General features: G+C 36.0%; 1 protein-coding gene across 1 annotated transcript in view; it reads right to left on the bottom strand.

Moving 5' to 3' along the window:
- SEMA3D (semaphorin 3D) overlaps positions 1 to 18,039 on the bottom strand; it is a 200,307-nt gene that overhangs the window by 73,487 nt on the left and 108,781 nt on the right. Inside the window, exons 5-7 of the mRNA XM_033088884.1 lie at positions 14,100 to 14,219; positions 9,256 to 9,349; positions 6,404 to 6,532 (exon numbers count right to left, since the gene is read on the bottom strand). Of these exons, the coding sequence (XP_032944775.1) occupies positions 6,404 to 6,532; positions 9,256 to 9,349; positions 14,100 to 14,219 (343 nt within the window). The remainder of the gene's footprint in view (positions 1 to 6,403; positions 6,533 to 9,255; positions 9,350 to 14,099; positions 14,220 to 18,039) is intronic.

Here is an 18,039-nt window from a genome sequence, read left to right as displayed (position 1 = left end):
CAAATGAGAGAAGATATTTGCAAACAATGCGTCCAATAAGGGGTCAATATCCAAAATATATAAAGAACTCATATAACTCAGCAATAATAAAACAATCCAATTAAAAATTGGGCAGAGGACCTGAACAGACACATCTCCCAAGAAGACAAACAAATGGCCAACAAATATATGAAAAGATGCTCAACCTAACAAGCTAGTAGGAAAATGCAAATCAAAACCAAAATGAGATGTCACCTCACTCTGGTCAGAATGGCTATTATCAACAAGACAAGTCATAACATTTGTTGGAGAGACTACACTGCTGGTGGGAATATAAAATGGTACAGCCATTATGGAAAACAGCACAAAAGTTCCTCAAAGAAAATAAGAATAGAATTACCATATAACCCAGTAATCCCTCTTCTGGGTATCTACCCCCAAAATCTGAAAACATCTGTAAAAATATGTAAGCAGTGGGATCCAAGATGACAGAATAGATAAATACTGAATACATCAAAATTACAACTAAATTATAGAACAATCAACATGGAGAATCATCTGAAGTCTAGCTGAACAGAAGTTTTATAACTAAGGATATAAAAAAGAAGCCACTTTGAGACTGGTAGGAGGGGCTGAGATGCGAAACAAATAGGCCTCAAACCATCTGGCAGATGAAAATTGGGAGGAATATCTCGGCCAGAGAGTTTCCCCACGAAAGAACAAGGGACCCCAGCCTCACAGCAGACTCGCCAGCCAGGAGTACTGGTACTAGGAAGAAGAGCCTCCACAACATCTAGTTGTGGAAAAAAGTGGGGATTCCCACCCTACAGGTGGGATGGAAGGCTGTGAGAAACCCACACAAGCTCTTAAAGAGCTTGCACAGACTCATTCTCAGACACTCACACTGAGCTCCGGAGGAAGGACAGTGACTTGGGGGCATCAGAGACATACAGGGAAAGACTGAGTTGCATTGCTGCAGGATAAGGATTGGAAGGACAGTTGCCATTTTCCCCGTGTAGGGTCCTTCTCCCATGCAGCCAGCGGGCATGCACCATCTTTCCTGTATTGAGCCCAGTCCCACAGGCCAAATCTGAATCTGAATTGGTCTGGTGAGTTGTGCTTACTCCACGCTGGTGACTCACTGAGATTCCACCACATCCAACTCCATAATGCATAAGGTTTTATCAGCGGCTGAACCTTAAGGAAATTTGCAGCTGGCAGCAGGCCTCAAAATGTACAAGTAATGGCTTTTTGCAGAGCTACCCAGACCCAGTACAGGTGGTAGCTGTCATCCATTTAAACTGTGTCCTCTCCAATGAGACTCCAAGTCCAGCACAGACAGTGACCAACCGCAGATCGCTTTGTTGTTCCTACCAGGTTACAGGTTGTTCCCAGCTGGTTACAGACAGTGGCCTGCACCAGAGCCCCTCCCAAAAGGTGCCAGAGCCAACATACTTGGAGATTGGCTTCAGACCACAGGAGAGTACCACCCAACTAGCCCTACAAGTGGCACACCCAAAGAGCAGTCTCAACAGGCCCCAGAGCCCACTGGGGCTAATCTCCCTCCTTATGTTAAACCCCATGTACAGCAACCCATAAGCAGTGGACGTTGTCAACCCCCACAGCCATGCAGCCTTAGGGACAATCCTACCCATTGACTACTAATACTAACCAAGGCACAAATATAATTGCAGGGCACACACAACCCACACAAGGGACACTTATGGAGCACCCAGCATACATGACCAGGGAGACTGTGCCATCGGGTCCCACAGGGCACCTACTACATAATGCCGCCTGGCAAGAATGGGAGACATAGCAGATCTACATAATACATACTGTGTTTCCCCCAAAATAAGACCTAGACAGACAATCAGCTTTAATGCATCTTTTGGAGCAAAAATTAATATAAGAGCGGGTATAATATAATGTAATATAATATAATATATAATTTTTGTTCCAAAAGATGCATTAGAGCTGATTGTCCGGCTAGGTCTTATTTTTGGGGAAACATGGTAGAAACAAACACAGGCAACCAAGTTTGAGGTAACAAAGAAATACATCCCAAATGAAGGACAGGAGAAAACTCCAGATAAAGAAATAAACAAAATGGAGGTAAACAACCTACCAGAGACAGAATTCAAAACACTGACTATAAGGATGCTCAAGGAACTTAGTGAGAACTTCAACAAAGAGATAGCAAGCAAAAAAACAAGACATAGAAACCATAAAAAAGAACCACTCAGAAGTGAAGAACACAATAAATGAAATGAAGAATGTTCTAGAAGGAATCACCAATACACTAGATGAAGCAGAGGGTTGAATCAGCAATTTGAAAGACAAGGTAGCAGAAAACACCCAATCAAAACAGTAAAAAGAAAATAGAATCCAAGAAAATGAGAATAGTTTAAGAGACCTCTGAGGCAACATCAAGCGTTAACAATATTCACATCATAGGGGTACTAGAAGGAGAAGAGGGAAAGCAAAGTATTGTGAACCTATGTGAAGAAATAATTACTGAAAATTTTCCTAATCTGGTGAAGGAAATAGATATATAAGCACAGGAAGTGCAGAGCATCCCGAACAAGATGAACCCAAACAGGTCCACACCAAGACACACTATAATTAAAATGCAAAGGTTAAATACAAAGAGAGAATGATAAAAGCAGCAAGAGAAAATCAAGTAGTAACTTATAAGGCAGTCCCAATAAAATCGTGCACTGATTTCTCAACAGAAATTTTGCAGCCCAGAAGAGATTGGTAGGAAATATTCAAAGGGATTAAAAAGCAAGGATTTACAACCAAGACTACTCTACCCAGCAAAGCTATCATTTAAAATCGAAGAACAGATAAAGAGCTTCCCAGACAAGGAAAAGCTAATAGTTCATCTCTACCAAACCAGTATTAAAAGAAATGTTAGAGGGACTTCTTTAAGAAAAAAAAAAAAAAAAAAGATTAAAAATATGAATAATAAAATGGCAATTAACTAAATATCTATCAACAATTACTTTAAATGTAAATGGATTAAATGTTCCAATCAAAAACATAGGGTGGCTGAATCGATAAGAAAACAAGACCTTACATATGCTGCCTACAAGAGACTCACTTCAGATTGAAAGGCACACACAAACTGAAAGTAAAGGGATAGAAACATTTATTTCATGAAAAATGAAAACAGGAAAAGGAAAAAAAAGCTGGGGTAACAGCTCTTATAACAGGCAAGATAGACTTTTAAACAAAGGCTATAAGAAGAGACAAAGAAGGACACAGTAATCCCACTCTGGGTACTTATCCAAAGAAACCCAAAATGCTATTTCGGGAGATTCATGCATCCATATGTTCACTGTAGCATTGTTTACAATGACCAAGATGTGGAGGCAGCCTGGGTGTTGGTTGATGGAAGAATGGATAAAGAGGAAGGTGGTGGTACACAGATATAAGGGAATATTGCTCAGCCAGGGAAGTGACTGGCATCTTGCCATCTGCTGCAGTATGGATAGACCTGGGGAGTACTGTTCTGAGTGGAGTGTCAGACAGAGAAATACAGATGCAATGTGATTTTGCTTATATTGGAATCTAAAGAATAAAATAAATAAACAAAACAGAAACACACTCATAGATAAAGAGAACATTTTGATGGTTGCCAATGGGAGGGAGGTTGGGGACATGGGTGAAAAATGGGAAAGGATTAAGTAGTACAAATTGATTGTTACAAAGCAGGTAAGGGGATGTAGGTTATAGCCTAAGGAATATAGTCAATAATATTGCAATAAGTATATATAATTTCAGATGGGTACTAGATTTATTGGGGTGATAAATGGGAGAGGCGTGGGGAGAAAGGGTGAAAAAGGTGAAGGGATGAAGAAGTACAAATTGGTAGTTAAAAGAATGCCACGGGGATGTAAATTAAAGCATAGGGAACATAGTCAATGATATGGTAATAGCTGTACAGTGCCAGGTGGGTACTAGACTAGTCAGGGGCATCGTTACTTAAATTATATAAATGTCTCACCACTATTCTGTATACCTGAAATTAATATAAAATAATATTGAATGTTAACTACAATTAAAAATTTTTAAAGGGGGGAAGGTGAGGGAAAATAAGTGGTTCGAATTTCTAGATATAAAACAAATAAGTCATGGCAATTTAATATACAGCATAGGGATTATAGTCAATAATAACGTGATAGAATGGTACATTGTCAGATGGTTGCTGGACTTATCATGGTGATCATCTCTTTATGTATATAAATGTTGAAAAACTATGGTGTATACTTGAAACTGATATAATGTTGTATGTAGCCATATTTTTAAATAAAACTCTTAAAAAAAAAGATCTACTGTGTTCCCCGAAAATAAGACCTAGTCAGACCATCAGCTGTAATGAGTCTTTTGGAGCAAAAATTAACATAAGACAAGGTCTTATATGCTATAAGACAAGGTCTTGTATGCTATAAGACCTGGTATTCTATTCTATTCTATTCTATTCTATTCTATTCTATTCTATTCTATTCTATTCTATTCTATTCTATTCTATTCTATTCTAAAGACCCGGTCTTATATTATATAAAACCTGGTCTTATATTAAAATAAGACCGGGTCTTACATCAATTTTTGCTCCAAAAGATGCATTAGAGCTGATGGTCCTGCTAGGTCTTATTTTTGGGGAAACACAGTATGTACCCTTATGTTCACTGTAGCATTATTTATGGTGGCCAAGTCATGGAAAACAACCAAATTGTCAGTTGATAGATAATTGGATAAAAAGATGTGGCATATATATACAGGGGAATGAATACTACTCAGCCTTAGAAAGATGAAATACTGCTATTTGCAACAACATGGATGGATCATGAGATTATCATGCTAAGTTAAATAATTCAGACATAAAAAGTGAAGAATCATATGACTTCATTCATGTGTGGGATATAAAACTGAAAGCAACATATGAACTAGACAAACACAAACTCATAGACACAGACAATAGTTTAGTGGCTACCAGAGGGTAAGGGGGAAAGGGAGTGGCAGAAAAGGGTAAATGGCATCAAATATATGGTGATGGAAGAAGAACAGACTGGCTGGTGAACACAATGCAATATATAGATGATATATTATAGAATTGTACACTTGATATCTATATAATTTACTAACCAATGTCACCTTAATAAATTTAATTGGAAAAGTATATCTTATTACCTAAGCAGATAGTGGTTTTCCAACATTACAATGTCTGGAGTCCTTCTCAGACCAATTATTTCCATAAAACCGCACAAAGCTCGAGAAGATAGTCCTATCTTGCATTAGTGTAAGAAATAACAAATAATCACTTATTTGGGGATGTTCTAAATTTGTTCTCTCTATTAGGGTTCTCTTTTGGTCAATGAAGATCACATTGTTGTGTAAACAAATGTATCTGGATATTTTGACTAAAGAAATGTTTTTCAAGTGTTTCCCCCTTTTGTTTATGTTGTCACTTATGGAGAGATAGAAAGATAGCCTCTAGGATATCTCTGCCCTGCCTTCTCCTCTAAAACCCAATATTTATAGTGGGAATGAGAAATGCTGTCTGTCTGTTTAAACAGCAGTGTTATGTTACTCTGTCAGGCAGTAGAATAAAGTCCTGTTAATTAGAAAACTTTAGAAAATCATGATAAAACCTTAACTGTTGTAGGCAGTAGGGAAAATAAAAAGCCTTGCATTGTTCTTTGAATTAAATAAACCTGAAACTCATGTAACTTTACTAACAATTATCACCCCAATAAACTTTAATTAAAATACATACATACATACATACATACATACATACATACATTTAGGTTTCGTTTTTGTTTTGTTTTGATTTTAAAACTCGGAATACTGTATGATCCCTAAACAAAAAAAGTAATTAGACAAACTAATCTCAATATCAATATGCTTAAAATTATTAACCCACACATAATTATCTGCACACAAAGGAAGTTAGCATTACAGTCTAACCCCTTTCCCTTCATTCCTGGAGAATATTTGGCTTAGTCATTACACAGCAGACTGAAGGAAACAATTGCTGACTTGAACCCCAGCTCTGCAAGAGACAAGTTGTAAGACCTTGACCAAATTACTCAACTTCTCTCTACCTCAGTTTACTTCTCTTTAAAAAGTGCATAAGAAAAAATATGTACCTCATATGTCATTGTAAATATTTTTAAAAGAATCAACTAAAGCATAGACTTGTCAAGGACAATAGCGCACACTCAATATATGTCAGCTATTATTATATACACAACAGGCTCTGGAGGTACGTCTAACTTAGTGAGCATTATTTCAAACCTACTTTATAATGTTGAGCTAGATCGCTTCTCTCATAACACATCCAAATAAATAATAATGAGTTTCTTATCTTCCCAAAAGCAAAGGCAAAACAATGAAAAGTGAGAAAGTCACTCACCATTGAGCCAGTAGTGCTCTGAAATGTCAGTTCTGATGTAATGATGGTCTTGAGTAGACCCAAGGGACCGCGTGAATGCAGTATCTTTGCCAAGGAAATCAGAAGCTGTTCCAGCATAGAGGTACTCATCTGGGTGGGAGAAAAGAATACACAGGACTTCTAAGAGTTTACCAGCAGAAACTATTTACAATATACTAATTTCACAGCATGAAACCAAAGATGTTTATTGCTTAACACCGGACTATACTGATGTTATAATTCATAAATTTCACCTTCAGATTTTGAAAAATTTGCTTAGTTGAAGAAAAGATAACGCAATGAACTTTGGTAAGCTGATGCTAGATACTTGAATATGAAAAGGGCCAAAGGCTTCTGAATTAATAACTACACATGCATTGGCTTCTCTTACGAATGAACTCTTCTTTTCCTTCTCCTCACTAACAATTCAAGGATATATCATAATTAGGAGTTCCTCTTTGTAGTAACACACACACACACACACACACACACACACACACACAAATATTAAAAAGCAAATGCCATAATGAGGAATGGATTTTATAATTAGTATTTACTTAACCAACACAGCCTCAATGGCCACAACTTTCCTTTACCTAATCTCTGCTGAAAGGGAGCTTTCAGCACTGAAGTCATTCTTTGTAATTATAACATGTTGCATTCCTTGTAGCTAGTCATGTTCTCTAATAGTTCTGATAAACAGGAATTCCTGAAAAAGGAAAGATGTTGCCATTACAGCATACCAAATTTCTTTGTCCTGTTATTTATGTAAAGTGCCTAGCCATGTTTTACCGGGGTGGGGGGCAGGGAGGAAGAGGAAGAGAAAGAGGAGGAAGAGGAAGGCGTGCTCGCCAGAGAGAGAGAGAGAGAGAGAGAAAAAGAGAGAGAGAGAGAGAGAAAGAGAGACGCTGTGAAGGAACAAGTGGGTGGGAAGACAGAGGAAGGAGGAAAAGAAGATGAAGGAGAGGAGAGGAGGAAAGGACAGAAGGGAGAAGGGAAGATGGGGCGAAGGAGGGGTAGAGAAAAGGATTGAGGGTGAAAAAGAGGGGATGGGGGTCAATATTCCCTAATGCTTATTAATGCATTATTGGGGTGGAGGGAAGTGGCAGAAAAAAATGCTGTTCCTACGGTAGAATATGTTGCCCCTCAGAGAGCTAAGTCTCTATTTCAAGAAATCTTCATAGTCAACTACTACGGGCTACACTTAATGGACAAAAATTAAAATAAACAAACAAACAAAAATGGCTATTCTCTACACAGCATTTAGTTTAGTTTAGGTTTTTGTTGTTTGTTTGTTTTTTGTTTTTATGCCTAAATAGAAGAACAACCTAAAGACATTGCTTTATCACTGAAATCCAGTTTTCAGTTTCCTCAGAAACATCTTTCAAATTCTGCCTTTGTATACGTGATTCAGATACTTTCTTAACCCTCTGATTATATCCATCTCAATAAACCTCTCACTGAACGACCTGAGACAAACAACCTAAATAATGACAATAGTGAACTTTCAAAGAAGAAAAAAAAATGAAACACAAAAGAGAGAAATCCAGTTATGTGAAGTAAATGTGGGATATGGCACTGGTGCCATCTCTTAAAGCATTCACCTAAAGTACATGGTAAATGGCAATATTTCATTTTGGAGAAAATTTTAAAACGTAGAAGTGCAAAAGTAACAACATCAACAAAGACATTAGGAAAAAAGGTTTGGTAGGAGTAAAGGAAACACATGATTAATTTGAAACATAAATTTGTGGATCTTTGAACATTTTGTCAGGAAAAAAATTGTATGTTTCAACTCCAAAATGGGTTCTGTATATCCAGGCTTTAAAGCTGACTCTGTTGTATTTAAAGTACTTAGACTTAGGGATTCCAAAGAGGGGTTACCAGTGCCTACAATCTGTTGTTTTTCATCAAAGGTGTGTCCACCCTACTTGGCAGATCAGAATCACAAATCATCTATCTCATTTTATTGAGGATAATGACTGTACATTAGTCACGATTTTCAAAACACAAAAGCACACGCTTTCACTTCAAAGGAAGATCAGTGGGTCCTCAACTAAGTGAAAATTAAAACGTCATGGTGCTTCATTCTTATAGTCTATTCAAACATTGATAGACAAGTTAAATAAAAAAAGACTAAAGTCATGAACCAACCAAGACAAAAGGAGTCCTTATAATGGTTGTGCAGACATTCCTCAGAACAGACTTCAAACCACACAGAACTGCCTTCTTTAAACAGGAGACTCATTTTATAAGAGAATTTAAGATATATAAAGAACAAGAGAAGCCTGAACGTGCTAGCAAAAAATTTCTCATTTCCACTAAAATAATCAGGTTATGGTGAAATTGGGGGAAAAGGTTTATAACATTCTATTACTTGTACTTTATAGTTTGATTCATTTGTTTTATCAATCTATCCACTGATGTGTCTTGTTAATACTTCCACTTAAATCTTCAACATATTAATGTTTAAAGAAACTGCTAAATTTAACTTCCATAGTGAAACAAATAGGGACATGTCTTAGTATAAGGAAATCTGAGCCATCTAAATGTAAAATTATAGAACAAGTGAGTGTGTGTCATGTGCATTCAAAAGAATTCAACCGGAAGTTCATTTATACAAAGTAACTGCAGACATTAAGGTTGGCTGAGGTCTCCCTTTATCGATAAGGAGGCTAAGTATAGAAAGATTGGGTACTAAAATACTATAAACAAACAGCCAGTGGAAGATTCCAAAATAATCTTTTACTCGATAAAAAAAAAAAAGTAGTTTAATTTACACATACCTTTTTAGAAAAACACCTAAAACAAGAACTATCTGTCATTGATCTTACCTGTCATTACTGAAGCAAAAGGCTGCTGAGGATCAAAAGGACATTTCAGTCTGCCAGACTCCAAATTGTTTGTGTCTAGTTTGAATATAACTTCCTGTTATGAGAAATATTAACACAAATGAGATTTCTTAAAATACCAGAATCAGCAAGAACATAAAAGATAAGAACTAAATTCTAATTCATTAATTCCACACAAATTGATTTTTGAGCATCCAGCATGTGCATCATGCTGTGCCCCTTACCTCTTTCGCAAACACCATTTCCGGCAAGACTCAATTCCCCATGTTTTGGTTTCCATTTGCCCAAAGTAGTAATGATAATACTGAATTAAATTTTCCATCAGAATTAGTAGTATGTTTATCATTTATTTAGTCTGGATCACTATCATTATCAATATCACCATCAAACATATATGTCTTAAGCCTAACTAATTTATTGAGCCTTAATAAGCCAATTTCTCCATCTAAGAAATCAATTTACTACAATAATTACTTTTCATAGCTGTTATGGTCTATTTATCTAAGCATCTGTAACTTTTCCAAGTTACTTAAGCCATGTGATATTTTTGTAATTTCAATGACATAAAAGTGTTCTAAGGTAGGCAGTTCATTTCAGAGCTGTTGATATATGTGGGTAAAAAAAAAAATCTTGTTGTATTTTTACTTTATGAAAACACTGTACACATTAAAAACCACATGGTTTTATTGGCTGAAACATCTATTTTTACAATAATGACCACAGACAGAGTGACACTGGTAGGCTTTTAATATTCAGGAAAAAATAACATTTTAAGTTGGACTTTCCAAGAAAAATATGAATGTATAATGAATATGGCCCCATGAGCTTGAGTATTTCATAACAATGACAACACTACCATGCAGCAAAACAGCTGATGACTCACCCTGGCCTATGCACTAGTTAGAGAAATTCAGCATTTCAGGCATTTTCTCTAGATGACACATCTACAGAGTTCTATCAGAGCACACATACATATTATAAGAAGGACCATTCACTGCTACTTATCTAGAAATCAAGGCAATGAAGCAAAAGGGATAGAGGGAATTGGATCATCTGTTGTATTACATAGGCTCTTTTTCTTATAAACAGAACGGACCGTAACCACTTGCTTTAAAAAAAAAAAAAAAAGGAATAACAATTTAAATAGCATGGTTAACAATTGCTATTTCATAGTTCTCAGTATGCACTTTAATACTAATAACAATGGTATTAAAAATAGCCATTCAATAGTCAGGAATTTTATGAACTCTGTCCATTCAATCTTCACCATGAACCTAACGATGTAGCTACTTTAAGAATTCCAGCTTTACAAGAGGAATATTGAGGATCAAAGGGGTTTAGTACCTTGTTCGTTATTGCATAGTCCGTAAGACGTAAAACAGTAGCTGGAACTCAGGGCTGTCTCCAAAGTTTATGCTTTTAACTAATCTAGTCCCAGCATTTCAAACTCGTGAACTTGAAAAGTGTGTTGAAATCAATTTATAATAGACTCGCAGTGACCATGTAACATGATCATGCCCAAGTCTGTTTAATTAGAACAGGTCAGCTAATGACAAGTTATGACAGTGGAGCCCAGGCATGTAAAAAGTCCACCGAGAATACATTTAGGGTATTCTTCCCAACTGTGGATGCGACTAGAGATTAAGTCAGGAAAAAAAACACCTGTAGATAGTGGCTCTTCAGGATGTTTAAATATCATTAAAGGAACATTATTCTCTACAGATCAAACTGAACTGTTGACTCTAAAGCCTATAATGGAGTTCGTTGTAAAGGGGAAAAGTAAGCTGAATCATGGTGTGCCAGAAGATCATAGTAAAAAGCTAAAAAAAACCAAGAAACTATCTGAGAGAATGTCAGAGGTTGATTGCAAAGTACTGGATAAATCCCATAACTGTATAGACTTCTGTTTTCAAAGGCAACATTTCATTAAATTCCCAAGATAAGTCCATAAAATTGGTATTTGTGCAGGCTGAGGACAAGGTCTCCCTTCTAATCTCCGGGAGAAAGAAGATAGAGGAAAGCAAGTTTCCTTGAGCCAGAGTCAAGGACACCAACAGGACAATGATGTAAAATGTAATAGCTGATTAAGTGGACTGCCTCAGATAAACTGACTGAATTACATGACAGTTCAATTTTACAAGGTTTTTCCCATTGCATTCCTTAAGCCTAATTAAATATGCAAAACATATCTATCTAAGCTGCACACAGAGAAATATTGTTGAAATAAAGGGATAAGGAGAGTGATAGGAAACGTTTACTCATCACAACTAGCAAAGTTATTATTAATATCATCCCTAGTTAAAGATGCGATTTGCAGTAGCACAGGGGAGATTCCAGGGGGAAGAACATATCAATACTTTGAACCTAAATATTTAACAACTATATGTATATATTCATATATATGTGTATATACAACACATATACATATATGTATATATGTATATATACACATAGTACATATATATTGCAGACGTTACTTTTATATAAAATTTATATGTGTATGTATATACACAAAACACACACACACACACACACACACACACACAAACACACACACACACTTTTGAAATCCTTGCCTCTTTACCTTTATGGGTTCCTGTTGCCTACCATGGCTAAATATTAAGTGACAGGAAAGAAGCAAGTGCTATGCCAAAGCCTATACTATCATTGTCTCATTTTATCCTCAAAATAAGTGTGAGGTAGTTAGTATTATCATTGTTTTGCTGAAAAAACAGCAGCTTGGAAAGCATATGCAGTGCACAGAAGGGCACGGAGCTGGTAAATGACTGGGGCTGTAATTCTCACTCCGGCTCCTCATGCTCAAATGATTAGTTGTTGACAACAGCCCTGACTTCTGTCCTGAAATCTGGATCCAACTGCCCACTTGGCATGACCTCCTGAATATTTCTCAAATGCAAAACATACAAAATTAACTCACCATGCTCCCCACAATGTTACTATTCTCACCTCAATAAATAACACCACTCTCCAACTGACTGCCAAAAACAGAAATCTGGGATTCATTTTAGCTTTTTTATGCTTCTTCCCATTGCCCCAGCTACACTGAACAGGAGTCCCCAGAAAGGGGACTTCCCATACTTCTCTCCTCCGTCCCTAATATTTATTGCTGTTCCCTCTTCCCAACCTGTAACACTACAGCAAACGTTATCTGTTTAAAAACCCAAGGGCCTTCTAAACTCCCTCTGGAAGGACAGTAAATTCCTGGGACTAATAATTCATTTAAAATGTTAATAATCTTCAAGCAGGGCTGAATATAATTACCTGTACCCCGACCATCAGCAAACTCACAAGGCTCAATACCCCTGCTCACTCAATTCTCTTACTCACAGAACTTGTAAATTTGACTGCCTCCGGGCTTCTTGACAGTCCCAAGCTAAGTAATTAGCTCCATCTAAATTCCTTTTTAGCACTTGTGACTTTTAGGAGCTAAAAGAACACTGTTTTCACCCTTCAGCAGGTTGTGAGTTTGGCCTTTAGCCTCAGGCCTCAGAACACATCCAAGCTGTGGGTCTATCTCATGTAATTACACCATAATGCTGTGAGCTACTATTATATATTACCCTTCATCAAAGCTAGGCAAGAGAACATTACACAAGCAACAAAGAATGATGGATTCAAGTTGCCAAGTCTCCTAGTGCTTCAGAGAATTCACTATCAGGGTTGCTTTATTTTCAAACAGTTGAATCTGGGCTGGTTAGACAAGTCCATTAGAGAGGAAAATTTACCCAGCTACAGTTGTGGGTTTCTGCATGACTCCCTTAACCCAACGTAAAGAAACCTGTTCCATAAACCCAGACTTTAAGTTCAAACACACAGCCAATCATCCTGCAAATATGTGCAGTTATTCAAAGAAGTATATACATAAACATAAGGATGATAGTGCAACCCATCAACTCATACAAAGATACACTTTCGAGTACATGATCTAAAACTCAGTTGTGAATGCTTGCTCTAGAGACAGACTGCTTCGGTTCAGTTCCTTGCTAGACCATTTATTAGCTGAGTGATCTTAGGCATGTTATTTAATTTCACTGAGACAATTTTTACTAACTTGTAAATTGGAGTTATAAAGGTACCAGCTTCATTAAGAGTGTTGTGAAATTCCAAAGAAACAATCCAAGTGTCTGGAATAGTCCACGACACGTAGAAACCACTCTAACCTATTAAGCTATTAACTAATTACTAAAATCTGCATGTTTCTCATTTACTGAAATGCTCATTGATAGCAGGGATACATTACTCCTAATGAATACATCCTTTATCTCCACTATGTTAATTTGGTCCGGCAGAAATAATGAGTTCAATGTGCTAATATGACTATCTATACAATTTTAAAAAGAGAAATCATTAAATTTTTCTGTACTTAACATCCGCTATTGTAAACATAAGTAACAGGCTAAATTTGTTGGATACAAAAAATGAAATTACTTATAAGATATAATTCCATTGCAAGGTCTTATGGGAAATGGATTTTTACCAACAGCAACATACTGTACAGATCTAGTATAAAGGAACCTCAAGAGAAAATGAAGACATACATAGAGCCCATAGAAAACAAGCACTTTCAACATTTTACACTATTAATTTTGATCATCTCACTAAAAAAACTTTTAATAGAAAAATTTTTAATTAGGTAGATAAAGTGTATAATCAAAATGGTAATCCTTAAAGTGGTTGGGAACATGAGTTCTTATACAGTTCATATATGATTCCATCTTTATATTCAAATCTGCCTGTCTAATGCCATAGGCATGAAGTTACAAGGTATTACAATAAATTGTTTTCATGCGATTTTATCATACTACCTCCTTGTAGAGTCCAAGATCAATATATCCACATATGGGATGAAATGCTCCGGTTCCACAAACGTAAATGTGAGTTTTATTATAAGGCTGAAGTACTCGAACGAAATTTGCACATTCTGTCTATTGGGCATAAAAAAAAAATAAAAGCATTATTAGCACACAGTTCAAGCTTTTAAAAGATTATCATCCATGTCACCTGTTTTCAAAGTAGATAAGTCACCAAAAAAAAAATGATTTACAAGAAATGTTTAAACATCTGACTTAGCAAAGGGAGCAAAACAAATTAGAAACTGGACTTTGAAGCTTTTTGAAATTTTAAAAGTTTTGAATGAATCAGAGTGCTAGAATGCACATCTCTATACTAGTACTCAATGGGGCCTAGAGAATGAATATACATAGAACTTTAATGACGTATCCATACTTTCTTCCAAGAATTACCCAGAGAACAAAACCCTTCATGTTCTGATGTTCCCAAATTGTCTACCCCATATAGATTCTACTGTTTGCAACACCAACTGTCTCAGCTACACCGAACAAAACACTGAACACAGGTGTTTATTCCTATATATGTGTTCCATTCCAATTGGATGGAATTCCTTATCACTTTATTTCCATTTATTTTCAGTGTTACAGAGACTAAGAGTCAGATTAATTCCTGCTTATTCCCAGAATATCTTCTGTGTTTCCCATGAATATTTTTTTTAAACCAAGTCCAATCACAGAAGAGATTTTTACACTTCTGCTTGTTTATTCAGCTTCTCTAATAGGAGCAGGGCCACTGCATGTGGTTGCTTAGGTTGTATGCAAAACAAACAAACAAACAAAAAACCCACAGTCTTATCTAAGGATGTGTAAATCACACTACAGACATCTTCATTATCCTGAATATTTTCATACGTTTAGTATATGTTCTCATATATTTATTATATGTAGACTCCTTAAAAGGGAACGTCTTATATTCACTAAGAATATTTTCTCGCAGATAGTATTGTGTAATAAAATCATATTATGTCAGTTCTCTTGTGCCGAGGTGTCTGATGAAGAGAACTTTTTTCTATTTGCACAAAGGCACCGTAGGGAACTAGCTTCATGGTCTTTAACATCACGTTCCACAATCTCAAAAGAAAACCTAATGCAGAGTAAATATGCCAATGGTTTTGAACAAATAATGGAGACGGTAGTGTGAGAAACACCAAGGGTAAAGTCTAAAACTGTACATGGTCACCAGATAAATTTGAAATGATGGCTTCAGTGCAAAGGTAAGAGGTTTTAATATTCTCTCTTATTTTGCTCACTGATGCTCACCGAAGGGACTTTCATTTCCTAGTCTTTCCCCAATGAAGAGATTTATGCAAGGGCGGGATCTACATAAGAAACAGTACACGGGGAGGGAAGGAATAGAACTATCTGACTGAAGTGAGGTGGGATAGACCTACTGCCAGTCATTTCATCATTTTTTTAAAAGCTCAGTTTTATCAAATAGTCATATAATTGAAGGGTAATTGCTAAGGACTGAATATTTGTGTGCTCCCCAAATTCATAGGTTGAAACCCCAACTCTCCAGTGTGATGGTCCTGCGAGATGTGGCCTTTGGGAGGTAAGCAGTTTAAGAGGCAGGAGAGTGGGCTCCTCCTAATGGGATTAAGAAGAGACGGGGACACCTGCTCTCTCACTCGGTCATGTGAAGATACCACAGGACAATGGCCATCTGCAAGCCAAGAAGAGAATTTTCACCAGGAACCAAATTAGCTGACAATTTTGCCTTCCCAGCTGCCAGAACAGTGAGAAATAAATGTCTGTTGTTTAAGCCACCTTGTCTATGGTATTTTGTTGTAGTAGCCCAAGCTTAATAAGAAAGACATTAATTTTACAAGATTCTGAACTAAATATTTGTATAAAGAAATAAAACAACTCTCTTTCCAGATTATAAATTACGGAGTCAGAAAGATTAAGGACTCTGAGAGACACAGCACTGTTTAAAAAGGCCAGTAAGGCCTAAGATGAAGTTTCATACACACAAGAGATACAAGTTTAGTGATTATAAAGAGAAGGCTCTGAATCATACCTAAAACATTTCGCATGCTTTAACTTTTCTAGGAGTACTTTATTAAAATGCAGCCAGCCAGGGAAAGTAACCTATTACACTAGCTTCTGACTTGGTATGGTGTTACCAAGGGTTTATTTATGAAATCCCTCTCTTCTCTCAGATTGGGCTGACATGGACTATATGAAGGTATAGATGAGTCCTGAATTATCTGACACAGTTTACAAAAAAGTCCCTTCTGCTCAAACTTTTCTGTAGTGAAGTTGATACAGGGTCATTCTCTAAGCAGCCTACGGGGCAATGAAAAGGCACTGGTTGCCTGAAGGAAAGACACAGCCATCCTAAAGGATAAGATCTTTTACTTCAAATGTGGCCTGGGGTAGACATTTCAGCAAACTGGTGATGTGAGGCAAAAACTTTACAATGATTTTCCTTTTAATGTGTAACTTATTTATTTATTTATGTATTTATTCATTCATTTATTTTTACCTCAAAGATTCTGCGCTGCTTGCTTTCTATGTACAACGATTTCATGTTTTGCTGAAATAGCACGAGCAATAATTAACTTGATTTAATTCACTTAGCGACTTGCATGGCTATTAATGGGAGCATAATTCTGTGAAGCATGAAGAAAGATAACTTTAGAAGCAGCTTTTTGACTTTCCCTGAGAGCTGGCTAATTTCACCTGTTGCCCACAATGACAAGGGTTGTTGCTTCTGACCAAACAGTTCAATTCATTGAGCAATATATTCAACTTTGGAAAAAAATTTAATTTATCTTTCTTTCCTTTATTCTTTGTAACTACTCCCCACACTCACTAAGAGAGAGAGAGAGAGAGAGAGAGAGAGAGAGAGAGAGAGAGAGAGAGAGAGAGAGAGAGAGAGACAGAGAGAGAGAGAGGAGGATTAAAGACTAGTATCCACTTTTAAAAATTCTCTCAAGTGATATTAATTTCAGTATTTCTTCTCACATATATGCATACATATATATAACTAACTAAAACAAATATAAAACTGAGTTAGTTTTTGGAGAAAAGACAAGTATATATTAGTTTATATATTAACACTTGGAATTTTAGTCTCTCCCTAGGTATCTGGTATTAACAAAAGAGAAGTACTGGTAATTCTCTGCACTTATGTATAGTACAATTAAATCCAATCGAGCTTTACATGTATTTCTGATAACTGAATTGTAATTGCTAATTTTAACTTATTTAGGTCATATATGGAAAGACACTCATGATTTCGGAATCTGATCCGTTTTTATTTCAGTATGCTTTTCAGAATACTATAGATCATTAAATATTTTTGATCATTCATCACACGCCTATCATTGTACTACATGTTAGGTTTGACCAGCAGACCTCAGAATCCAGTCTGCACAGATATCTCCTTAGATCAAAAGTGCTGAAAATATTTTAACACTTCATAATAAACACATGAAAAAACAAATATCACATTTCTCTCTTAAAAGTGGAAGATCTAACAGTGGAGATTTCTACAGAGCTAAACCTAGTTGTGGTAGAAGAATAATGAAAAACATCTTAAAGAAAAAAAAATGAGAGATACACTTACTTATGTATTTAAGAGTCTATATCAAACGGGATAACTGGGAAATATTCATTTTTACATAAGTGGATCAAAAGAGATAATATATTTTATATTATACATATATAATTATATATAATCTGTAAATCTCTGAAAATAATCAGTAAGGGAAAGGAACATGTTAAATCTAAAAATAAACAAATTTGTCATTCCAAAAAATAGTCATTTTACAACTACATAAAATATTTAGTTTTCATAGTAATGAAAAACTTTCAAGCTGAAACACAAACAGCATTTTATTTTGTTGGAAAATATTTTATATATATATATATATATTTTAAATTTATG

This window comes from Rhinolophus ferrumequinum, chromosome 20 (genome assembly GCF_004115265.2).
Source record: "Rhinolophus ferrumequinum isolate MPI-CBG mRhiFer1 chromosome 20, mRhiFer1_v1.p, whole genome shotgun sequence".
Taxonomy (NCBI): domain Eukaryota; kingdom Metazoa; phylum Chordata; class Mammalia; order Chiroptera; family Rhinolophidae; genus Rhinolophus; species Rhinolophus ferrumequinum.
The sequence above is the reverse complement of the archived record's forward strand: the minus strand, read 5'-3'. Positions and strand labels throughout refer to the sequence as shown.